The 24,850-nt window shown below is 55.7% G+C and overlaps 3 protein-coding genes across 6 annotated transcripts in view; 2 read left to right on the top strand and 1 right to left on the bottom strand.

The window, feature by feature from the left end:
- Positions 1–843: 843 nt before the first annotated feature.
- On the top strand, positions 844–19,768 carry ABCC10 (ATP binding cassette subfamily C member 10). 3 transcript variants are annotated; one of them, XM_046639300.1, is made up of 22 exons: positions 844–941; positions 1,271–1,442; positions 3,263–4,481; positions 5,853–6,080; positions 6,703–6,859; positions 7,144–7,253; positions 8,898–8,977; positions 9,598–9,769; positions 10,991–11,089; positions 11,500–11,689; positions 12,459–12,536; positions 12,677–12,871; positions 13,287–13,440; positions 13,634–13,823; positions 15,545–15,888; positions 16,222–16,391; positions 16,903–17,063; positions 17,373–17,626; positions 18,573–18,718; positions 18,818–18,915; positions 19,161–19,273; positions 19,591–19,768. In XM_046639300.1, exons 2-22 carry the CDS (start codon positions 1,282–1,284, stop codon positions 19,742–19,744), a joined length of 4,473 nt encoding a protein of 1,490 aa, XP_046495256.1. In that variant the 5' UTR covers positions 844–941; positions 1,271–1,281; the 3' UTR covers positions 19,745–19,768. The 3 variants fall into 3 exon arrangements, with proteins under 3 accessions (XP_046495256.1, XP_046495257.1, XP_046495255.1); XM_046639299.1 differs by having other exon boundaries at positions 886–991; XM_046639301.1 differs by lacking the exons at positions 19,161–19,273; positions 19,591–19,768 and having other exon boundaries at positions 855–1,442; positions 17,373–17,520; positions 18,818–18,909.
- On the bottom strand, positions 19,761–24,440 carry DLK2 (delta like non-canonical Notch ligand 2). Of its 2 annotated transcripts, none has more exons than XM_046639318.1 (6): positions 24,264–24,440; positions 23,640–23,770; positions 23,304–23,367; positions 22,198–22,328; positions 21,608–21,752; positions 19,761–20,897 (listed from the first exon to the last, which is right to left on the bottom strand). In XM_046639318.1, the coding sequence occupies exons 2-6, from the start codon at positions 23,713–23,715 to the stop codon at positions 20,162–20,164; spliced, it is 1,152 nt and encodes a 383-aa protein (XP_046495274.1). In that variant the 5' UTR covers positions 23,716–23,770; positions 24,264–24,440; the 3' UTR covers positions 19,761–20,161. The 2 variants fall into 2 exon arrangements, with proteins under 2 accessions (XP_046495274.1, XP_046495273.1); XM_046639317.1 differs by having other exon boundaries at positions 23,640–23,850; positions 24,264–24,402.
- Positions 23,613–24,850, top strand: part of TJAP1 (tight junction associated protein 1) — a 39,914-nt gene continuing 38,676 nt past the window's right edge. The window contains exon 1 of the mRNA XM_046639315.1: positions 23,613–23,716. The gene's annotated coding sequence lies outside the window, so the exon portion shown is untranslated. The remainder of the gene's footprint in view (positions 23,717–24,850) is intronic.

The following is a 24,850-nucleotide window of genomic DNA, read 5'->3' as shown; positions in this document are numbered from 1 at the left end:
TGCAAACCTACATTTCTTAATTTGTAGCAACTGGAACATTAATTCCTGACATTAGAGACACCAGGCTTCTTATTGAGATTAAACAAGATAATCACAGTTATTTCTTATTCACTAGTGTGAAGTAGATACCAATACCAGGCCCAATAAACAGTAAAACTAAGATGCGGAAGTAACTTACCTAAGATCACATTGCTAAGAATTGGCGGGGTCAGGATTCGAACCCAGGTCCGTCTAATTATAAAGCTTATATTCTTCCCACTGCTTCCCTACAAGGTTTATTTATTGTTGGACCCTAAGCATTTTAAATTAACTATGCAACTCTCCAACAGTACTTTGGCATTGGTGTTATTGCCCCCTTTGTACAAAGAAACTGAGGTTTAAAGAGGTTAGGTAACTTCCCCCAAACGATACAGCCTTGGAATAAGGAAGAAAACGGTTCAAGCGTCATCAAGTGACATTATTCGTCCGTGTAGCACGCATGTTTGGCATCCCAGTTCTGTAAGCTTTAAGAATCAGAGAGTGCAATGCATGTGACTGCTAGTAAACAGCAGACAGATGAGAGAGAACACTTTCCGCGAGAGTGTATGAATGACGTTGCATTAGAGCCGAGATCGGTCCACACGCAAGAGAGGCAGCACAGGCGTGCCGAAACGCAAGGACGCCACAGCAGCAGCGCCCCGCTTACCGAGGCCATCGGAGGCCGAGAGCCGTGCGCAGGAGCGCAGGAGCCCAGCGAATGGGAGGGCCAAACGGCGCCTGAAAGGTCATCCCGCCTCTAGGGGGTGCCAAACGAGCTTGGCCCGCACCACACCCCGGCAGTACGCTCTTTTGCATGCACCAGTGCGCGGGATCTCCGGGTCCGGTGGAAAGCAGCTTCTTCAGGTTAGAGGTTCCGGATGTCTGCGGCGGGGACACAAGGCAGGGCGAAAAACCGAGGCTGAGTGAGTGACCAGTCCAGAAACCCAAACCACCTCCCTTTCTACCCCTTGAGGTAACGCCAGATTCGGCGGGATCTGGCTTCGGGGCGGAAGCAAAGGGAGGCCCTGCTTCGAGGGTGGGGTTGGAGTCGGGGAGACCCGGCTGGGGCGAGCTGTCCGGGCTCGCTGACACCACCCGCCTTCCCGGTCAGCGTCCTGTCCCCATCCCCACCGCTCCCCCACCACCCTCGCCCCCGGGTGCAGGCTCCCAGCCTGGACCTCGCCCTTGGGAACACGGATTGCTCCTCTCTGGGAGGAACCTTCCCTCCCTCCGCCCTCGGCTTTCCCCGCAGGTGAGGCTTCCATGGAGCGGCTCCTGGCCCAGCTGTGCGGCACCAGCGCGGTGCAGCCGCTCCCGGTGTGGGAGGGGGACACCACGGGCCACTGCTTCACTCAGCTCGTGCTCAGCGCCCTGCCCCACGCGCTCCTCGCCGTGCTCAGCGCCTGCCACTGGGGCGCCCCGAGGTAGGTAGAGACGGGTGCAAGACATCTGTCCGTGTGCGCCTGCAGACCTCACCCGAAACTCTCATCTCCGCGGCGGTGTAACCAGAATACGTAGTGAGGTCTCTGGAGGAGGGCAAAAGTAGAATAAAATCACCACTTTGCAGCAGTGTGGCTGTTTTGGGGCAGGTGACCTGTGTCGACGAAGATAATCCATAACCAATCTGTAAATGAAAATTTGGGTGAGTTTATTCTGAGCTTAAATTTTAGGATTATAACCCGGGAGAGTCTTTCCACAAAGGAACAGAGCACTCCAAAGAAGTGGGGGTACACAGGGTGGTTATATACCCTCAAAGAGTATGTTTCACATATGATTGAAATGTCCCTTTTACAATAGTCACGAGGCTGCTCTGTCAGCACAGCGATTGATGGAAACGGTAGTTAGGTCTGCTGTCTCAGTGAACGCCGCGGGGTGGCAGGTGTGTTGCCTCGGGCTGGGGGGGGGGGGGGGGTCACAGGTGAGCGCTGCAATCAGTTCCCAGCCTAAAGAAAGATGCTTAATCTTCAAGGAGATGCCAACGTTGGGAGGGGGAGGGAAGTTGCACCTTTATCTCAAGGGCCTTTGCTCTTGCCATAGGGAGTCTCTAAAGCAGATACACAATGCATGCTCAACGGCCTCGGTCAGGCCCTTTTGGAAAGACAAGGTCAGGCCGAATTAGGTTTACACCAAATGGCTTCCTCATATACTCCAATATATCCTATTACTTGCCATTTTTATTTTTCACCTGTCTTCTCTGAGCCTCCTAACATTATTGGAAGGTTAAAACAGATAATGCATTTAAGCATATAGCGCAGTGTGTGGCACATTTTTAAAGGCCTGATGCGTGGTAGAAATCATCACTTTTGTAGATTTTCAAATTATAAGACTGGTTGATGGCCAACTTGGGGCCAGTGTACCAGCCTCCAAGGGCCCCATATTCTTTCTTCTGTCCCCACATCTTAGGAAATAGAATTATTACCTGTTGACTTTCATTCCAATATAAACCCCTCCATATAACTGTGATCAGCTGGACTTTTAAAAATAAACCCAAAGCATTTTAATCTACGATTAAACTTTGTCGGTAGCCTAACCCTACCAACAAAGGGAGTGACAGATTCAGTTTCGTGCACCTTCGTGGCATTCTGATATTCGCTGCTGCAGCTGTGTTTTCCTGTACTTGATTTTAGGGCAGACAGATCACCCTTTTGTTTATTAGCTATGTTTTTTGCATGACAAGAAGATATAGACAAAACTAAAGAGGTTTTTGTTTAGCTAATGGAGTCACAAAAATGATCCACACCGTCTTCTACAACCATCGGTAAAACAGAAAGTAGAATATTCTGAGGTTTCATAAAATTTAGGCTATAGTGTTAAAGTATAGAAGCTCTATGTAAGTCAAATTTTTATTCATGTAATGGTGCTTCAGGTGACTTTAAGGGTTATTAGGTAGATACTTTTGTGAAAATGAATACTCATCCCTTAGTGAGTATCTGTATGAAAATTTAAGATTTCTTTTCTAATTAGAGTCTCCATGTTCAGTTCAACCTTAACTCAAAATTGTCAATTTCTGTGGTGAAAGGATGATCAGAAATGGGGTGGGTAGATTACAAAATGGATTAGGTTAATCCAGGAAGACTTCCTGGGAGAAAAGACCCTGGATTCCAGGGTAAAATGGCATAGAAATAAGGTGTGCAAGACAGAAAAGGGAGTTGATTCTCTCTAGGTGAGTGATTTATTGGAGGTATGTCTGGGCCCTGAGTCAGCCATGATGTGCTTCCTTTTCTCTTTTTCCCCTTGTCCCCAGGTATCCAGATTACATCCTACACTGCAGTTCTGGCTGGCGCATCCGACTTGCAGCCTCCTTCCTGCTCTCCATCTTTCCACTACTAGACCTCCTTCCAGTTACTTTGCCCCCAGGGGCAGGCCCAGGGCCCAAAGGGCTAGAGCTACTAGCAGGGGGCGTGGCAGCTGTGGCCTGGATGAGCCACAGCCTGGCCCTGTGGGCATTGGCTCATTCCCCGCATGGCCACTCCCGGGGACCCTTGGCTTTGGCTCTGGCTGCCTTCCTGCCAGCCCCAGCGCTAGTGCTGACCCTGCTATGGCACTGTCAGCGAGGCACACTGCTGCCCCCACTTCTCTCAGGTCCCCTCTCCCGCCTGTGCCTTCTCATCCTGCAGCTGACGGCACTCTTGGCCTATGGACTGGGCTGGGCAGTCCCCGGGGTGCCACAGGAACCCTGGGCCCAGGAGCCCTTTCTGTCTGAGGGACAGGAGCCTGAGGTAGCTGAAGATGGGGAGAGTTGGCTGTCACGCTTTTCCTATGCCTGGCTGACACCCTTAATGGCCTGTGGGGCCCGTGGAGAGCTCCGGCAACCCCAGGACACTTGCCGACTGCCCCACAGGCTGCACCCAACCTACCTGGCCCGTGTCTTCCAGGCACACTGGCAGGAGGGGGCCCGGCTCTGGAGAGCCCTGTATGGGGTGTTTGGGCGGCGCTACCTGGCACTTGGACTGTTGAAGCTGGTGGGGACCATGCTAGGATTCTCAGGGCCCCTGCTCCTGTCCCTCCTAGTGGGCTTCCTGGAGGAGGGGCGGGAGCCACTAAGTAACGGCCTGCTCTATGCCCTGGGGCTGGCCAGTGGGGCCATACTCGGTGCTGTGCTGCAGAATCAGTATGGCTATGAGGTGCGGAAGGTGACACTTCAGGCACGGGGGGCCGTGCTGAACATCCTGTACCGGAAAGCTTTACATCTGGGGCCCAGACGCCCTCCTGCTGGGGAGGCCCTGAACCTACTAGGCACTGACTCTGAGCGGCTGCTCAACTTTGCTGGGAGCTTCCATGAGGCCTGGGGCCTGCCCCTTCAGCTGGCCATCACCCTCTACCTGCTGCACCACCAGGTGGGTGTGGCTTTCGTGGGCGGTCTGATCCTGGCACTGCTGCTGGTACCTGTCAACAAAGTGATTGCCACCCGCATCATGGCCAGCAACCAGGAGATGCTACAGCACAAGGATGCGCGGGTTAAGGTGAGAGGCTGCTTGGGGTCTCTTAGCAGTCTTGAGACCCCACCCAGCATCCTGGTCCCCAGGTCCTCCCATGTATGGTGCCTGAAGGAGTGAGTGTGATCTAGAAGTTAAGACCTCAGACTGGAGAAAGACAGACATGGGTTCACATCCCATCTCTACCACTTACTGGTTTAATTGCCTCAGGCAAGTCACTTAACCTCTGGGCCTCTGTTTCCTCATTTGTAAAATGAAGATAATAGTAGTTTGCCTCATAGGGTTGTTGGGATCATATGAGATAATGCTTGGTACAGTGCCAGTCACAAAGGAAGCACTAGATAAATGTGGCCCGTTAGTAATATTATAGTTTCAGCTCATGCAACCCTAGGAGGTAGGAAGTAACCTGTCTGGGACCACATGGGTTTTAAATGTTAGAGCCAGGACCCAAGTCTCCCACCTCATCTCGGGCACCATCCCATGGCCGCATGTGGAGAGGCCTAGGAGAACCCCAGCTACCCCTTAGGGGTGGGCTGTGGGGAAGGGAGGAGGTCACTCTCCTGCCTGGGCCAGTTCTAGGTGTTGAGGGTCTGGCTGAGTCAGTTCTGGGTTCTGCAGTGATGGTGGGGACCTTTACAGAGGGGATGGCAGGCTGGGGGTCTATACGGCATAGTTGTCAACCTCTCACTGGAATAGCTCAGAATACTAACAGGCAGGGGGAGTGTCCCTGATAGCTAGTTACGGCATGAGGCCTTTTTCCCTACCTGAGACAGCTACACGCTAGGTCTCCAGGGCCATCTGGGAAGGCTCCAGTGCCTCCCTGGCTTGCAGGCTGGGGATGTACAAATGTTACGATCCAAGAATTTCCTCTGGCCTTTGCCTTTCTGGCCTGGGCCCATTGACCTGTGTCACCCTGAGCTGTAGTACAGCCTCCTACACCTGTATACTCCTACAGGCATAGTTCCCACACTACCCAAGCCACGGGCCAGACTGGTGACCAGCACCCGAAGCCCACATCTTCTGGCTTTGGCAAATAGTCCTTAGTCCCTCATCTAACGGAAAGAGGGCTTTACCCCAGCGGGTAACGCCCCTGCACTTTCCACCACTTCATCTCCTAGGATGGTGGGGGGATTCTAGCTCCAACCTGCCCCCAGCCAGAGCATATGGAGGAGAAGTGAAAGACTGGCAGGGCAAGCAACCCAGGGCTGTAAAGGGTTTGAGGGCAGGGTTTCCAGAAAGGGTTGAGGAGAGGCGGAAAAGCAGGGCTAGGGAAGTACGGAGTATCTGGGGGCTCAGAGTACTCAATGTGCTCTGCCAGGACCCTGGGGAAGACGGGCCAAGGAGAAGACACAGGAGCAGTGTCTCCACTTCACACTGCTCTCTTTTCCCTGTCCCTAGCTCATGACAGAGCTACTGAGTGGCGTTCGGGTCATCAAGTTCTTCGGGTGGGAGCAGGCGCTGGGGGCCCGAGTAGAGGCTTGCCGGGCTCAAGAGCTAGGGCGACTCTGGGTCATCAAATACCTGGATGCGGCCTGTGTGTACCTGTGGGCTGCCCTGCCAGTTGTCATCTCCATCGTCATCTTCATCACCTATGTCCTCATGGGGCACCAGCTCACTGCCACCAAGGTGAGGACCAGGAGGTGAGGAGATGGCTGTAGGAAAGCATGAAACCTGCAGTGCAGTGGGGAGGTGGGCTCAGGCCCTCAGTAGTGGCTGGGAAGGAGGGAAGGAGGATCCCTGGCTGCCTTATCCTTTCCCAACCAAGGGGATATTCTCTGAAGGGGACTTTTTCTGGGGCCTCAAATATATAACCTTCCCTCTGAAGGAATTCCTTTTTTCCCTCTCTTCCTCCTTGCTTTCCAACTTCCAGTCAGGTCCAGACTCCATGTTAGGTCCCCTTAACCCCATTCTGATGGCCTTGGGAAAGAAAAATCTGATCTAGTGCTGGGTCCAGCCAGGGCTAGGTGATGTTGCTACTTGGAAATTCCGAGAAGTTCTCAAAATGAGTGAGGCCTGTGTGCTTATCAAGATGTAACCTGGATCCCTGAAGGACCATCTGGGATTTCTAGGATTCTTGGAGTGGCCACCTCTGCCACCTCTAACCCAAGGATTGTCCAGCCAACCCCTCAGTTCTGCCGCTGCCCTGCCCTTCCCTCCACAGTCCAGTCCACAGGGCCACCTGTAGAACAGGCCTTCAGATAGCTCCCGGGCTTCAGGTGATGCTTCACCCCTCCTCTACCCAACTTAGGTGTTCACGGCTCTAGCACTGGTGCGCATGCTCATTCTGCCCCTCAACAACTTCCCTTGGGTGATCAATGGCCTCCTGGAGGCCAAAGTGTCTTTGGACCGGATCCAGCGTTTCCTTGACCTTCCCAACCACAATCCCGAGGCCTACTACAGCCCAGGTAATGGGGAGCTAGAGGGCAGAACCTGGCACGGGTGAGGAGGGAACTGTAGCCCCTTGGGCGCTGTACAGACATGCTGCCAAGAGAAGCCAGAGGCGGCAGAATCCAGGCCGAGCAGGTGGCCATTTCCTCGGGGAGACTCCTCAGACCAAGACTGAGGCTGCATTAGTTCTGGGTGGGTATATAAGGGACAGACAAGCCAATGACATGCCCCTGGTTTACCCTCCCTGAGCTGGTAGGTTGTGGATTAGAAGCCCAAATTGAGTGATTTCTTCCCTGTTCAGACCCCCCCACGGAGCCATCTACAGTATTGGAACTGCGTGAAGCCCTGTTCTCCTGGGACCCAGTTCGAACCAGCCAGGAGACCTTCATCAGTCACCTCGAAGTGAAGAAGGTTCGTTGGTCAGACACCCTGGGGGCGTCCCCAGACTAAGGAGGGAGATACAGACTCAGTGACAGATAAACAAGGACGGAACCAATTGTAGCTAGACGGCCCTGTAGCTCTGGTTACTGAGGGAGGGACTGGAGGGGTTTGTGGGAGCAGATTCTAATTGGAGAGGAGGTGACACCTCGTTTTTGAATGCCGTTCCTCCAGCACACAGCTTTTTCAGAGTAGTCACATCTCTCCTTGGTCTTTAGACAGCTCACATCCTCCCAGTCCAGACCAACAAGTAAGTTTGTCTCCACGTCCCTCAGAGGCTGTTGAGTTCTGAACAGACTGCAGAGCTTATCCAGCATCTCCCCCAAGCTGGGGACCTGGGGAGAGGCGCAGCATCCCTTTTGGAGAAGGATCTTGCAAATAGGATAGATAATCCTCTATTTAGCCTGGTGAAAAGGAATCACACCCTGTGACTCATACCCGGCATGCATCGTCAAAGGAGCACTTGAAAGAACATTCCTGGCAGGACAGTGACTCCTGTTCACCCCTGTCCTGAGTTTTCTTTCTCCCCTGACCCCTTTCTAACCCTTTGCCCCACAGCTCAACCCAGCATTCCCCAGTGGTACCTGAGCTGCCTCCACCACATTTGGCTCACATTTCTGGCTTGGGCTGTATGTTTTGTTTTGCTTTTTAGTTCAGGCAAGACAAGGCTGGAATTTTTCAAAGGAATTTTACTAGTGTGTCAGTTGGGGCTTTTTTGGATATAAGTCAGAAACCCACTGGAGCTAGCTTAAGCAAACAAGAATTTATAATAAGGATATGGAGAGGAATTGCAGAATCCAAAGGCAAACACACAGCCAGATCTCAGCAGCCACCCAGAACCAGGCCTCGACTCGCAAGCTGTCCTTCTGTCTGCTTCTCTGTATTTGTCTTGTTCTTCTCTCACTGTGGACCCACTCCTCTGAGCAGAAGATGTGACTGCAGAGAGCCCGCCCACTCCCAGACTGCAGCCCAAAAGAGAGAATTGCCAGGGAAGGGTCTAGGATCGGTCCAGTGCCCACTTGTAATGGGTCAATCCTGGCTGGCAGGGTGGGGGCATCACAGACACCTTCTGGGAGCCCCACCTATTTCTAGAGGAGGAATTTTTTTTTCCCTTTATGTACAGGGAGATAGCTCCATGAATGTATGTTGCAACTCAGAAATGAAGGGAGAACAGAAAGTTTTAAACTGCAAATCACAGAAATGGGTACCTGTGCAAAGCACTGCTTTTTGCGCTGAGATGTTGGAAGTTTAGCCGCAGGTGGACTTAGCCAGCCCAGCATCCAGGCCCCAAAGCCTGGAGTCCTCTCCCCTTCCCCATTCTGGGATGCCTGCCTCAGAGCTTTCCTTGGAAGTGCTTGGGAAGTTTTCCTCCCATTCTCGCTGGCACACTCCTCCTCTTCAGAGACGCAGACAGTGACACTGATAGCTCCTCTGAGTGGAGAATAAAACACCCCACTTCTCTAGGTCCAGCACGGTGTCAGTCACTGAGCCACAGCTCTGCCTGTGGGGTGGAGATCCTTCCCTACAGACTAACTAGGGCCTAGAGAGAAACCTCCTGGGATGACTGGCCGCCCATGGCCTCCAGAGGGAGACCTGACACGTGTGGCTTCCTTGCAGGGTGTCCTGGTGGGCATCGTGGGGAAGGTGGGCTGTGGGAAAAGCTCGCTGCTGGCCGCCATCGCTGGGGAACTCCACAGGTAAGCAGCCTCTAGCACCCTCAGTCCTCAGCTCCACCCTTCAGCAAACACTGACCTATCCCCTGCTGTGTGGTGGACACCTCTTTAAGGGCCAGAGATGCCAAGATGAACAAGACCCGGTCCCGTTCTTGGGATACTTTTCAGTCTGGAAAGGGGAGGGTGGTCAAGAAAATGAGTTATCATAATCGTCACACCAGAGGGTTCTAAGTGCCATCTTAGCGAGTGGAGAAATAAATGGAAACATCTGACATCAGCTGCTCTTTCAGAAGATGTGGTTGTGCAGGGAAGGGATCCAGAGAGGAACAGAGGTGTGAAGCAGGGCCTTCTTATTTCACGGTGAGAATGAATGACTGCAGGCTGGTGGCCATACTCTTCTGAGCACATCTAGATTTGACAGCTGCTTGGCTGCAGCCAAAGAGAAATTTCTCTCCTTCCCAATCCAGAATGAGTTTGCAGCCTCATGAGGACTCAGTGGCTGCCAATCCAGAGAGCCATGTGACATGAAGGGGGAACCTCTGTCGAAGATAGCAGTCTAGAGAGGCTTCTGGGAGGCAGGGGCTGGGCTTGGAAGGACCCAGTTGGGAACCAGCCCCCCATGATGCTGGCCTGGCTCTCTACAGGCTGCATGGGCAGGTGGCAGTGTGGGGGCTGTCCAAAGGCTTTGGCCTGGCCACCCAGGAACCCTGGATCCAGTTTGCCACCATCCGAGACAACATTCTCTTTGGGAAGACATTCGATGCCCAGCTGTACCAGCAAGTGCTAGAGGCCTGTGCCCTCAACGATGACCTCAGTGTGAGTGCCTGGCCCTCAAACCTGGCCGCCTGCTTCCCTGTGTCCCTGACACCTCAAATCAGAGCCTTGCTTCTCTGGAAAGGGGTTGCTTCTACCCAGGCACCATTTACCTAGGGCTGGCTGTCGGGCTTCCGTCCTCCCAGAGTGTCCAGTTGCTCAGTTCCCCCTTCCACGTAGGGCCCAGAGGAGTGGTGGTCACTGGGTGTTCCACACAGCAGTTGGGGGAACTCTGAGGCCTCTGGGGCTAGAGGAGGGTTCCCTACGAGGCTTAGCTCTCTGTAGGTCTGACTAGTGGTTCTGGTTCAAGAGGCCGTCCCTCACCTCCCACTGGGAAGGCTTGGGAGGGTCACGGTTACTCTAGGGAAGCCTGGCAAGCCCTGGATCCCCCGCACCCAGAGAACTAGAGTTAGGGGAATGAGATTCCAGATTTCTCCCATGCCTTCCCCACCCAGCCCCCATGTCCCCTGCAGGACTGTCACCACTACCCTGTCCAGGTAAATGCGGAACTTCCCTAGAAAAGAAGACCTTTGACTTTGACCATGGGGCATCCTATGTTCATTTATTTATTTCTACATCAGGCATTTTCCAAATGTCTGCCGGGTACTGGGAACTGTTCTAGGTGCTAACAGAAGAGATGAATAACAAAGCTTTCCCTCAGGGGACTCACCCTCTGGTGCACCACAGGTGCTTCCTCTGGTTTGGGGACCCCTTACCTAAGCGGACCACTCCTGAGGCCACAGGAAGGCTCAGGGTACATTCCTTCTCTAAAACCCTATGAAAGCTTTCACATCAATTTTGCCCGTCATCATCCTTGCCTGTTACAAAGGCAGGGTAGTGGGTATGATGGAGTGGTTAAGAATCTACGTTCACGTCCTACCCCTTACTTACTAGCTGTGGAACAACCTTGGGCGAGGTAGTTACTCTGAGCTTTGGCATCATCTGTGAAAAGGAGATAATGCCAACTTCATAAGGTTGTCGTGGGGGTCGGATGAGAGAATGCCTGTAAAGCGCTAAGCACATAGAAACTGTTCAACAAACGCTAGTCATTGTTGGAATTATGGGTTATCCTCTCTGGCTCACTCACCCCAAATTTAAGTCCAGTCTCCTCAAACTCCCTGGCTCTCTTGACCCCCCACCATCTCTTCCCTGCAAAAGGTTAGGAAGTGGGGTACAAGGTACTGGGGAGCTCGCTGACCAACACCGGGGGGCCTGTCCTGTCAGATCCTGCCTGCTGGGGACCAGACAGAGGTGGGGGAGAAGGGTGTGACCCTCAGCGGGGGACAGCGGGCCCGGATTGCCCTTGCTCGTGCTGTATACCAGGTATGTTAAAGATGGGGGAGTCTGGAGCCTCGGGAGCTTGGCTGAGAGAGAGGGGATGGGGATGTTTTTGTCAGCGTCTGGTTTCTTCCCTCCTTACTCCATGTTCCTGAGGTATTGGTCCCTTGGTCATCCCATCCACCTTTTGTAGAGTCAAAGCAGAATTAAAGGCCCTTTAAAAAGCCATTATGTGGCTTGAGTTGCTGGGACCCAGCAAAGTTGAGCACTGGCCTTGCTTGACTAGGGGGAGTCCACCCTCAGGTCTCACATCCTTCTCTACTGCTGTAGGGGTAGCCCCCAGAGTTCTTCTCGACTGTCTTCTCTGACTGCCTCAAGATCACGTCTTAGGAGAGGTCTGGGTTCTGCCAGAGGACCTGGGCCTTGGTACCCATGGTGTCCCCACCTCTCCCTAGGAAAAGGAGCTCTATCTCCTTGATGACCCTCTGGCTGCTGTGGATGCACATGTGGCCAATCACCTGCTGCATCGGTGCATCCTAGGAGTGCTGAGCCACACCACACGGCTGCTCTGCACACACCGCACTGAGTACCTGGAGAGGGCTGACGTGGTGCTGCTGATGGAGGCCGGGCGCCTCGTCCAGGCAGGTAATGTCGGCCACCAGGTGGGAGCCTGGCCAAGTAAGGGACCCATCTGCCTGGGTGTGACAAGGGAAGAGTGGCAGATGGATTGTCAAGTGCATAAACTGCTCCTTCTCTGTGTGTGGCCTGGGCCCGGTCATCCTTCTGTCTAATGGGAGGCCCTCTCCTGCCTTCACAGAACTGGTGTGAGGAAGTGGAGAGCAGGAGGGAACGGTGCACACCGGTGAAACGCCAGTGGATGTGGGACTTGGGCTTTGTGACTGGGAGCTCCAGGAGCTTAGAGGCCCAGGATCTCTGAGAACAGTCTGATGTTCTTAGAGAAGAGAAAGCAGTCAGATTTAGAACAGTCTTTTCATTAAAAAAACCAAAAAAACAAAAAAACCTCTGAAGGAGTATTATCCAGAGGGATGTGACCATCTGCATGTTCAGCGGGAGAGAAACAGGAGGAAACGGGGCTCCACCAGAGTGTTAGGAATTTCGTGAAGCATGAGGAGGAATCTCTGCAGTAAGGAGAGGTGACCTCTGGACAAGGTGCTTCTGAGTGGCCATGACTCTCCTTCTAGGGCTGAGCATTTTCTGTCTGTGCTGATTGGACTCCAGACACAGAGGAGTGAACTTGATGGTCCTGCTCAGAGGTGGGGGTCCAGGGAAGGGTCCTGTTAGGAAGGGTCAGGTAGGACGTCCAAAGAAAATAGGAGGTGGATTGGCACACACATTTAGAAAGCCATAGTATGTACCCAGACAGCCCCTCCTCATCTCTCCTGCTACCTTCCAGGGCCTCCCTCTGAGATCCTGCCATTGGTGCAAGCTGTCCCCAAAGCTTGGGCTGAGGATGGACAAGAGTCTGACTCAGGTATGGCCCGGGGGTGAGAGGAAAGGGCTTGCTCTTCACCCCCACACTGGAGAGATATGTCTGCTGCGGTTCTGAAACACTGAGGTTTTCAACTGTTGTCCTGCAACCTTGTTCACCACTGATCTCCCTGATCCCTGCAGCCACAGCCCAGTCAGTACGGAACCCAGAGACAACAAAGGAGAGGCTGGAGGTGGAGGAGAGCACATCTGGCCGCCTACTGCAGGAAGAAAGCAAGAAGGAGGGCGCCGTGGCCTTCCACGTGTACCGAGCATACTGGAGGGCCATGGGCTGGGGCCTGGCCCTAGCCATCCTCCTCTCTCTGCTCCTCATGCAAGGTAGGAGTAAACCCTGGAGCCTCTTATCCCACCCACAGCCCTGTTGTCTAGTCCCCATGACATCCATCACCTTGTACTAGTCATTACAAAGCCCAGAGACTCACCAAGCTTGGGCAACAGCTGAGACAGGAGGCAGGCCCCCAGTTCTGAGAGCGTCCCAGGGGCCAGAGGGGTGCGCTCTACAGCCGTCTTCTGATCTGCCCCCAGGCTAGCTCCCATTCTGTAAATTCAAGCTCACACTCTCCCTGGATCTGAAGGGCGACGGCCCAGGAAAGAAGTGCACACTAGGGAGGACTTGGGAAGGTGGCAAGGTGGGGAGGGCCAGGGGGGTGAAGAACGGTAGAAATCAGAGTCAAGGGCAGAGAAAGGGGGTGTTTGACTAGAGGGAAACTTTCTCCTTCCCGTCCCCACTCAGCCACAAGGAACGCTGCTGACTGGTGGCTCTCCCACTGGATCTCTCAGCTGAAGGCAGCCAAGAACGGCTCCCAGGAGGTGCTACCCTCCACCAGCCTGGGCTCCACTGGGCTCCTCTCTGCCCAACTGCTCCTCTTCTCCCCTGGAAGCCTCTAGTGAGTGACTGGGGCTGGGGCTAGGACCAGGTCTGGTGCTCCCAGAGTGGTTGTCAGGCAGGCAGTGAGAGTTGGGGGCTGGTGTTCCAGGGGCTGTATCTTCTGGAGGGCAGGGAGAGGTGGCCTGGGGAGGGGAAGGGACCCCTGAGTGGCCCTACTTTTGGTTACCCACAGCCCCCTCCCCACCACCCAGCACTTCAGTATTCCCACTGCCCAAAGCTGCCCCCAATGGCTCCTCAGACATCCGTTTCTACCTCACCGTGTATGCGACCATTGCTGGTGTCAACTCCCTCTGCACCCTCCTCCGGGCAGTGCTCTTTGCGGCGGGCACCCTCCGAGCGGCCGCCACCCTGCATCGCCGCCTGCTGCATCGAGTCCTTCTGGTGAGGGGATGGGGGGGGTGGCATGGGGGAGCCCTCCCAGGACCTGGGCTGCATCGGGGGCCCCCATTCTACCTCCTAGTCCTCAGGAGAAAATAGCCCCTCACAGTCGGGTACAGCCCTTAACAACTTGAGACCTGGAGAGGCCGAGAGCAGAGCGGCTGCCTGCATTCAAACCCAGTTACTTAAGCCTGCAGCTTTCTCATCTGGAAAATGGGGAGAAGAGAATCTTCCTCAGAGTCACTTCTGTTTTGGACTTCAAGTGCAGAGGGCTGAGTTAATCACCCCTGAGTTTGTGCGGGTCCCTTTTTTGTTTTATTTATTTATTTATCCATCCCCTTTTACATGCATACCCTATTTCCATTTTCCCTCCTTTCCTTGATAAGCAACCATTCTAAGTGCATTTAATTATGTATCTTTTTGTTTGTCTTTTTGCAAAATGCCTATGTTTTGTGTGCACACATTTTTAGAAATGACATTCTGTTTCTTAGTTTTTATTTAGGGCTGTTTCTGAGATCCATCCCTGTTGCTATGTGTACATCTAGTCGAGTGGTAACCCATAGACTTATTATGAGGATTAAATTAATTAGTATATGGAAAGTGCTTAGGACAGTGCCCGGCACATACTAGTGCTCAATTAGCAATTATTATTAATAATATTGTTATGGTTACAAAGCCCTTTCTTGTCTGTTATCTTCTTAGGGCCTCATAATAACCCTGTGAGGTAAGTGCTATTAGCCCCAATTTACAGATGAGGAAACTGAGGTTCTGAGAGTGTAAGTAACCTGAGCAAGGCTGGTTCCATGGAGAGCCAGGCCGTGAACGCAGTGACAGTCAGGGAGCAGCTGTCCACTGTCCTGCCTCTCCTGCAGGAGCCAAGGAGGGGGGGACATCTTCAGACTGAAAAGGGATTTTCTCATAAGCTGGCAATAGGAGGTGCTTCAAAAAGTACTTTGACCAAGTTCCCTGCCTTGAGATAGGACTGTGCCCCAAGTAAAGACAGAGAGTTGGAGGACAGGGAAGGGAAGGGGCTGTCTTTGAGACTGTACCTCCCAACAGGAATCCAGATAGCTAGCAGTGCCTGAGCACTTGCTCCGTGCCGGCAGACGGTGCGAAGCGCCTGCTCTGCGTATAGCCTTTAGTCCTACTAACAGCCCTCTGAGGTGCACTTCCATTATTACCTCTGTTCCTGAGGTGACGAACAGGGGCCTTGAAGAGATTAAGCCTCTTGCGTGGGATCTCGCATGTAGTAAGTGGTAGGGCTGGGATCCGCGGATCAGGCTGACTGCAGAGCCTGGGCGCTTAACCGTGAGATAATACTGACTTTGACTGCCGCCCTCCCCACTCCGTCCAGCCACAGGTAGTCAGGGTGTTCCTCCTGACATCTAACTACATCTCATTCACTGGCCTTCTTCCCCATCTTCCAGAGAGAGATTTGCTCCCTGCCCTTGAAAGGGGAGTAGGCATGTCCAGCAGAGGCAGAGGAGTGGCCAGCATGGCCTCTGAGTCACCACTGGCCTGAGAGTTTCTCTCTATCCCACCCTGGAATATTCCTCCTCTAATCTCTGCCAGCCCCTCCTCTCTGCCCCCAAACTCTGGGGACACTTTACTCCTTTCCTATTCTCTACCTTGGGCCTTCCTCCCCACCCCATCTTTCCCCAGGGCTGCCCCCAGCCCCTTTTCTGCCAGGCCTTGACCTCACCCAACCACACCCCTTCTTCCAGGCACCAGTGACTTTCTTTGACTCCACGCCCATGGGCCGGGTCCTAAACCGCTTCTCCTCCGATGTGGCCTGTGCGGATGACAGCCTGCCCTTCATCCTCAACATCCTCCTGGCCAACGCAGCAGGCCTGCTGGGCCTCCTGGCTGTGCTGGGCTCTGGCCTGCCCTGGCTGCTGCTGCTGCTGCCACCATTGAGCGTCATCTACTATCGTGTGCAGCGCCACTACAGGGCTTCCTCGCGGGAGCTGCGGCGTCTCAGCAGCCTCACCCTGTCTCCACTCTACACCCACCTGGCTGACACCTTGGCTGGCCTCCCCGTTCTCCGAGCCACTGGGGCCACCTACAGGTGTGTGAAGTCTGCCTTTCCCAACCAGAGCCAGTGGGATGAGGGCTGGGGGAGGGGAGAGAGGGGCCCCTGAGAAGGGCTGGAGAGAGGAGCTTCAGTTCTCCTGAAAAGGGAAGGATGGGTGAGGCACTAGGAGAAAGAGAAAGAAACAAAAAAGGGACCATGAAGCAAAGCAACCCCCCTACAAAAGAGCACACTGGCCTCTCTCTACTCCTGAGGTGAGGCCTATGGGTATGCAGATCAGCTCCAAGAAGGAGGCTTTCTGCTGGGAAGGAGTCTGGGCGGGTCAGTGCAACAGTGGAGCGTCCTTGCTTCCTTCCTGGCCTCCCCCAGGTTTGAGGAGGAGAACCAGAGACTCCTGGAGCTAAACCAGAGGTGCCAGTTTGCCGCCAGCGCCACGATGCAGTGGCTGGACATTCGGCTACAGCTCATGGGGGCTGCAGTGGTCAGCGCCATTGCAGGCATCGCCCTGGTGCAGCATCAGCAGGGCCTCGCTGACCCAGGTGCCACCCTGGGACCCTTCATTCTCACCTCAGAAGCATGTTATTCCTACCCCTTGTCCCCTAGCTTTCCCTCCACCATCCCCCCAACATTTCCTCCTCCCACCCAGAGTACCCTGTGAGGATATGTTGTAATTCTCATCACCCCCATTTTAGAGTTGAGGAAGCTGAGTCTCAAGGAGTGACTCGCCCAGGTGGTGGTGGATCTGGGACTAGAAGGAGTCTTCTGACCTTCTGCTCCTTGTCCCTGCCCTGCCCCACTCCATCCCCAGCACTCTGCCTGGCCCACCTGTCCTCCACCTGTCACCTCACAACCTCACCACAGGCCCATTCCACTCCCTTGCATCTAGTCTCCTATGGCCCTGGTCTGGGTCCTGGCATCTTCTTGTTCTCTGCTGGCTTCCTTTAAATGCCCACAGTTCACAGGTTGGGATTCCCCCGTTCTGCCTCACCCCTCCCTGCATGCCTCCCAGTGTCCAGGCATCCCCTAGCAGCTGGTGCTTCTCTCCCCCAGGACTGGTGGGCCTGTCACTGTCTTATGCCCTGTCCCTGACGGGCCTGCTTTCGGGCCTGGTGAGCGGCTTCACGCAGACGGAAGCCATGCTGGTGAGCGTCGAGCGGCTGGAGGAGTACTCCTGTGACCTGCCCCAGGAGCCCCGGGACCGGCTGCCACAGGTAGGCCTGCACCCCTGCCTCAAGCCTGGGCGCTGGAACCCTGAGGGACCCTCCTGATGGCCTCAGTTCCTTTCCTTTCACTCCTCACCATCTCTCTCAGCAACTCTAATGTCCCTGCGTGATGTCCCTGTTCTTCATGGTGCCCCTTGTCTTTGTGTCCCTTCTCCCCATCTCTCCTGCACTTGCCCCCATTCCCCCTCTCCTCTCATGCTGTCTGCTTCTCATTCTCTCCTCCTTCTACTCTCCAACCTCCCTTCTCCTCCTCATTCCTCCCCATCTCACTCATCTCCCTCCATCTCCCACCACTAGCTGGGCATCGGCTGGCTGACCCAGGGGAGCGTGGAGTTCCAGGATGTGGTGTTGGTCTACCGGCCAGGGCTGCCCAATGCCCTGGATGGGGTGACCTTCCGCGTGCAGCCTGGAGAGAAGCTGGGCATCGTGGGCCGCACCGGCTCCGGCAAGTCCTCCCTATTGTTGGTGCTCTTCCGGCTGCTGGAGCCCAGTTCCGGGCGAGTGCTGCTGGATGGTGTGGACACCAGCCAGCTGGAGCTGGGCGAGCTCAGGTCTGGAGGGAGAAGAGGGGAACCAGACTACTAGCACTTAGGAAGGCCCAGCCAGGAAGGCTGTATATAAATTTAGGGCAGCCAGGGCGGACCAGGGGGCGAGGTGGTGGATAGGATGAGCAGGCGAGGAGAGCGAGCTCCTAGTGCCCAGGCCCAGATTCACACAGTCTTCAGTGTGACCCAGGCCCACCTTTCAGCTTCATCTTTCTTGTACTTCCCAGCATACACCCTCCACTCTAGACCACTAGTCACTGCCTCCTGAGTCACCTCCCAGGTGCTGTGCCGGACACTGATCCCCTCAGCTCTCAGGCTCGGCAGGTGGTGCTTGGGACAGCTCAAGACCTGGGCCAGTGGCCCCTGGCCACAGTGGCCTCATCTGGGGCTAATATCTCCCCCCCCCCCCCCCCCCGCTAACCCAGTATGGTTTTCACTGAGTTCTATGACATGGGAAAGGTAGAGAAACTCTGGCCTAAAGGCCATTGCTGATCCCAGGCCCTGCCCCTACCCTACCTGCCTCTCTTCTAGCCTGTGGTGGCCTTACCTCAGCTCCACCATACAGCTTCCAGGACCCAATTCCAGGCCCACCTCCAACCTTGAAGCATCCCTTCCCCATTCGTCTCTGGTCACTCCTTGCCTGTCACTCCTGTCCCAGTGACTGCTGGAGTCAGGACCACACAGTTTAGTCCACTCTTGTTCTCTGTTTTTTGCACCTCGGTGAGATGTAAACTCCTTAAGGACTAAGTCTGGGCCTTTGGTTTCTTTGTATTCTTCATAGCACTGCACAGTTCTTGGTACCCAGCTGACCAGGGGAATAGTGGGGCTTATGTTCAGGTCTTATCCCCAAGCTTCCTGGAAGTGCTAGACCTACAGCTAAAACCTGTGCTGGAGCAGAAGTGGCTATATCTTCAGCCTAGACCCCATGTCCTGTCCTCTCCTTGTCCCCCAGATCTCAGCTGGCTATCATCCCCCAGGAGCCCTTTTTGTTCAGTGGGACTGTGCGGGAAAACCTGGACCCCCAGGGCTTGCATGAGGATAGGGCCCTGTGGCAGGCCCTGGAGCAGTGCCACCTGAGGGAGGTGATCCTATCCCTGGGTGAGTACCAGGCCTACCCTGCAGGGCAGCAGAAGGAGGGAGCAGGGAGGAAGCAGGGAGAGGCCCGGGACCTGAGGGTGAAGATGCTGTGCCTTGCAGGTGGTCTGGATGGTGAGCTGGGTGAGGGGGGCCGGAGCTTATCCCTGGGGCAGAGGCAGCTGCTGTGTCTGGCCAGGGCTCTCCTCACAGATGCCAAGGTAAGGCAAGAGAAGGAAACATTCAAGAGGGCCAGGAAGAAGGCAGGGGATATGTCTGGGGTGAGGAAGTGGGTTGGGGAGAGGACTCAGGGCACCAAGTTAGTTTCCTTTTAGAGCTGGAGGTCGGGAGCTGTAGGCTAGGCCGGGCTGGGCTGGCCTGGCCAGAAGTGGGGGCTAGTGGTTGGGTAGGAGCCAAGGCTAACCCTCTTCTCCCTCCTCCCCCCCACTCCCTCCACATGTTCCAGATCCTGTGCATTGATGAGGCCACAGCAAGCGTGGACCAGAAGACAGATCAACTGCTCCAGCAGACTATCTGCAAACGCTTCGCCAACAAGACAGTGCTGACCATTGCCCACAGGTGTGCAAGCGTCCAGAGTGAGAATCTAACCTGAGGTTATTGCCTCAGGGACCCAGAGCCTCCATTCCTCTCAGGGCCCCCAGGGGTCAGGGCACTAGAGACTCCAACCCCCCATGAATCTCAGCTCTTCATTCTCCAGGGCCTTTATAGCACATTGTCTGAGGGAAGCTGCTCCCCCTCCCCTAGCACAGAGCCAGGAGGTAAAGCCTGTGGGGCAGACCTGTGCTGTCCAGGAGAAGAGAGGAGGGGACAGGGGTCACTTTTCTTCTTTAGGGTTTTGTCCCTCATCCCTCCACTGACGACCGTATCCCACACAGGCTCAACACGATCCTGAACTCGGACCGGGTGCTGGTGCTACAAGCAGGGAGGGTCGTGGAGCTGGACTCCCCTGCCACCCTGTGCAGCCAGCCCCACTCGCTGTTCCAGCAGCTGCTGCAGAGCAGCCAGCAGGGAGCCCGCTCCTCTCCCTGAAGGCCCCGAGCCCAGTGCCCACCCTCTGCCAGGCAGGTGCAAGAGGCTGGCTGCTCGTTTACATCTCCTCTGTGGCTCTACCTCTCCCTCATTCCCCAGAGGGGAAAAGAGTGTCCTGGGTTCCTCTTTGGAAACGGGGACAGAGTCCCAAGTCTCCCCCAGAACCAGGCCTCTGCTCTGGCCCTCTTGCATCTGCGACTCCAGGCAGGTTTTTCTGGCAAAGGAGCCAACTTGTACTTTCATAGTTTTATTTGATAAAATTCCCATCTTACATTCTTGTATTAAAAAAATAATATTTCTGATGTGAGGCTGAGGTCCCTCAGTGTGTGTACCCTAGCTGAGGGGTGGCAAGAAAGGACCACTCCAGTCTGAGGGGTGGAGGAGGTGAAGGAGGGCGCCGGGAAGCCTCACCTCCCATCACAGTGCTGTGGTCTTTCCAGGCTCAGGAGACAGGTCAGGCGGCAGGGGGAGCCCTGCTGGCAGCATGCTGACCTGACACTCCTGGTCCTGGCGGGCTGGGGCATAGTGTGGGGGTGGATAGCAACAGGGTCCAGGGGGGCAGATACCCCGGCGCCAGGCCCTCAGGGTCAGCAACACTGTGGACAGGACTAGGGCAGCAGTGAGGGCTCCAAACACCACCACGGCCACCAGGCTAGACTCACCTAGCCCAACCTCCTGCCTCCGTACCACCTCTTTCACTGAGATGCGCAGCAGACCAGCCCCCACGCTGTGGGGGACAGGCCCTGTGGCAGGTACCACCACAGCCGAGGTGGGCCCCAGGGGGCTGTCTGCTGTAGTGGCGGGGTCCGGGACAGGTAACACTAGCTCACAAGTCTTGCCGCCATAGCCACTGGGGCAGAGACAGTCAAAGTCATGGACACGGTCCCGACAGCGGGCCCCTCTCTGGCATGGGCGGCTGGCACAGTCATCCAGGTTGATGGTGCAGAAGCGTCCAGCAAAGCCCTCAGGGCAGAGGCAGGAAAAGCGGTTTATGCCATCCAGGCAGGTGGCGCCGTTCGCACAGGGTCGCATCAGACAGTCGTCCACATTCACCTCACAGCGGGCACCCACAAAGCCCGCCAAGCAGCGGCACGTGAAGTTGAGGGCATAGCCATTGTCGTCCTGGCACTGCCCGCCATTCCGGCACGGGGAGCTGGGGTGGGGGTGGGAGAGGGCATTGATACTGACTGACACCTACAGGGTAGCGCAGGTCAGCATCCTGACCATTGCCCCCCTCCTCCTAGCTACGTCACCTTGAGCCACTCTGCACCTCGAATGCCTCATTTTAAAAACAAAAATAAGAATAGTACCCAGCTTCCCAAATTGTAAGGGTTAAATGAGATAAACCAATGTCAGGCAGTCAGCACAGGGCCTGGCCCAAAGGCAGGGCTCAAGGTCAGTGTACTCTTACCATCCTCGCGGGCTCTCAGGCCTGAGGCAGATGAGGACAAGTCCAGTCCTGCAGGCCCGTTTCCTCATTGAGAATGAGGTGTAAGGCTGCCATATGGAACCTCCTTAGGGGCTGCATCCCAGCCTTCTTGGGAGGCTGAGGGGAGTCCTAGGGCCTCTACCTCCCCACACCCACTGTCCCCAGTCAGAGCTGTCACACGTGGATCTGTTATACCTCCAGCTCGTATAGATATTTTGTTGAAGAAATGGTTCAGGTGGTACAAAAACGTTGAGAAACCCTGAACTATGGACACTTTGGCAGGCTGGGGTTTTATCTTCAGGTGTCCGCATGTTGGGCTTCTGACCCTCAGCCCTAAGACTTCGCCACCACCCTCTCAACAGTCCTGCCTCCTCCATCTTCCGGTCACCAGATTCTGTCTGACCGCCCACTCATCCCACCGGGCCAGCACTCACCCTGCTTGCTCACATGGTCCAGCTTTGTGCTCACAGTCACGCCCATGGAAGCCTAGTGGGCACACACAGTGGTACTCGCCGCCCCCGTCATATACGCACTGGCCTCCGTTCCGGCAGGGGGACTGCGTGGTACAGATGTGCTCATCTGGAGAGGAGACCCGGAAGGCTCTGGGATAGCCCCTCACGTCTGGCACCCAGACTTGCCCAGGCCCCACCCAGGGCTCTGTGGGTATGGCTTGTACTACAAACCCACCCTGGGTTGGTATGGTGTCAGAGAAAGCAACAACAGTGAATTTGGAGTCAGGAGGCTCCTGGCACTGTCAGTCTGTCTCAAAGTGACTTTGGACAAGTATCTCATTTGTGAGTCTTGGCTTCCTCATCTGTAAAATGAGTACAATTTTCAGCAGCTGCCTCATGGAGTTATGTTGAGGACCAATTCAGACAACAGATAGGTATAGTCTAAAATGATGAAATACCATGTAATTGAGGGATTGAGCCAGATACAATAGCTGTTCAGTAAATATGGATGGATGTTTTCCCAAGACATACATTCTCCCTAGCCCCACAGCCAACTGTCTCTACTCCCCTACCTTTGTCACAGAACTTGCCCGCCCAGCCACTGTGACAGATGCACTGCCAGGGCTGGTGGCAGGTACCATGCTGACAGCCAGGCATCCTTACACAGCGCTCACAGTGCAGCCCCTCCCAGCCTGGGTCACACCTGATGGGGAGAAGCACAGGGTCAGGGCTTCGGGTAGGGGATCTGAGGAAATGGAGGAGGCAAGACCAGAGCCTCTAGAAAACAGAAGGACGTATGACAGCCCTAAGGGAAAGCAGGCCCTAAGGGAAACCAGGTGGGTGTAGGGCTGTGCAGGGTCATGGGAAACATGGAATCAGACCATCAGACACAAGCATCAAGTCCTCATTCTGCACTTACTTTCTGATGCTTAGTTTTTCTCCTCTGTAAATTGGGGATACACCTGGTAGGGGTGTATTAAATTAAATAAGATGATGTCTGTAATTGCCCCCAGTACCACTCCTGGCATGTCTGAGGTGCTCAGAAACGTTTGAAAAGAAGAGTGACCTTGAAAGGTCACCAGGACTATCTTCCCACCCTGATTCCAGGGCAAAGGCCTGACCCATGTCAGAGAGTCCCAAACACCCCAGCCTGACCAGCAGCTTGCCCTGTCAGTTCATTTCCTTATGTCCAGACACCCTTTCCTCTTGCTGCCAAATTTGCCCAACCCCCACCGCAGTGAGTCAATTACTCAAATTCATAGAGAAGGACCCTCTTTCACAAGCGTTTCTCCCCAGCAATCCTCTAGCAGCCTTCCGTTTCCAGGCTAAACCTAACTCTCTTTATATCTTTCCTTTATCTCCCTCTCTCCCCGTGGCTTCCTATCTCCAAACTCTCTCAAGCTTCAGGTCTTTCTCCTGGTATCTTGAGGATTGTTTCAGAATTCCTGGATCAAACTGGTGAGAGTAAAGTGGGAGACACAAGCCAAAAGCCAGGCACAGGGGAACCGGGGGTGGGGAGAGGATGGCCAGCCTGCCCTGTGTGCCATGAGGGCATGGCAAGCGAGCAGTAGGGTCTACACGCCTAGACAGTCTGTCCCGGGACTTGACCTGGTTGTGGGTGTGGAGGGCTGGGCAATGGGGAGCAAAAAGTTTGGGAGCACGTGCTCGGGAGAGGTACCTGCAGGAGCCGTCAGGCGCACAGCAGCCATGGGCTAGGTCACAGGAGGCGCTGCAGTCATCAGCTGCAAGAGATTGATGTGGGAGGGGTGAGCCCGGGGTCAGGGTTCCGCTCCCTGAGATGCGGGGGCGGGAGAGGATGCGGGGTCCCGGTAATTGGGTGGGTTCAGCTCTAGGGCAGGGCAGAAAAGACACTCATTCCATTCCAAAGACGACCTGGGTCGGCCAACCGCGCGGGTCGGAGCGTCTGCAGTGCTGTCTCTGGCCGGCAGAGGTCAACGTGAAAGCGAGGGACGGCAGGACAGGGCCTCGACATGAGCCCTGGGGGCGCGCTCACCTCGGGCAGGCTGAACGGGTGCCCCTAAGATGCACAACAGGCACACGAGATGCAGGCAGCGGCAGCCGCTGGGCATGGTCAGCGCCGGCCCCAGGAGGGACGGACGGATGGACGGACGGACGGACGGACACCTGTGGGACGGCACAGGTTGGGAGGCAGCGGGACGCGGAGATAGCGGTTCGGACTCCGGTTCCGAGTGACAGGAGCGGAGCTAGGAAAGGGGCGGCGGGACAGAGTGGGGTGGGGGTATCGAGGGCAGGGGCGGCGAAGGGTTGAGCAGGCGAGGGGATTGGAGACGGGAACCTGGGAGCGGACTCTGTGGGAAGAAGGCGACGGATGGGCAACGCAGAGCGAGGTCAGGGCGCGAGAAGGACCAGGCTGGGAATGCAGTCGGACGGAGGAGTCCGCGGGGATGGGGACAGCGCCGAGAGGCAGCCTCGAGCACGGAGGGGACGCGAGGGCCGGTTCCAGGCCGCTAGCCGTCTCCGCCCCCCACCCCCGACCCCCAGGACTTGCTCCCACGTCCCCTTCCGATCTCTGTCGCGCTCGGCTCGGCCGCTGCGCGGGGCCTGGAGTCCCCAGAGCGCCCCTCGCCCTGCGCTCCCCTGCCCTCGCGGTCCTCACCTTGGACTGGGAGGCGGCGCGCCCCGCGGCGCAGAGCGAGGCCGGATCCGACGGGCTCCGCCGAGGGCCGAGCTGGGGCGGGGGCCGCCCCTAGCGGGCCGCGGGGCCGGGAGCCGAGGCGGCTGCCATGCGAGCCGAGTGCTCGGGAATCTGGGGCTCAAGGCGACCCCGAGCGGCGGCGGCGGCGGCGGCTCCTCGCGCGCGCTTAGGCCGCCTGCCAGGGGCGGCGTGTGCCGGCGGAGCCCGCCTCCCCCTCCCTCCGCTCCCCGGGCTGCCGCGGGCCCGCCCCCCGCCCCGCTGCCACGCACCGCGCGCACCTCGCCCGGAGCTCGCCCCTTCCTCCGCGGCCTCGCCCTCCCCTCGGCCCCCACCCTCCGCTGCCGCCCAACCTCTCCGGACCTCGCTTTCTTCAAGAAAGGAGGAGATTATGGGAGCCTAAATGGGAGCAGACTGTAAAGTGCCGGCCAAACGTGCGCAGCCCTATTATTCTCCGATCTTGCATCCCCGCTTTCCTGACCTGCGCCTCTCACCCCACGCCCCACCTTTGCTCTCACCAGTCCGCTTCCCATCACGCTTCTCATATATAC

Source organism: Equus quagga, chromosome 15, assembly GCF_021613505.1.
Source record: "Equus quagga isolate Etosha38 chromosome 15, UCLA_HA_Equagga_1.0, whole genome shotgun sequence".
Taxonomy (NCBI): Eukaryota; Metazoa; Chordata; class Mammalia; order Perissodactyla; family Equidae; genus Equus; species Equus quagga.
This window is presented reverse-complemented; position numbering and strand designations above follow the sequence as displayed.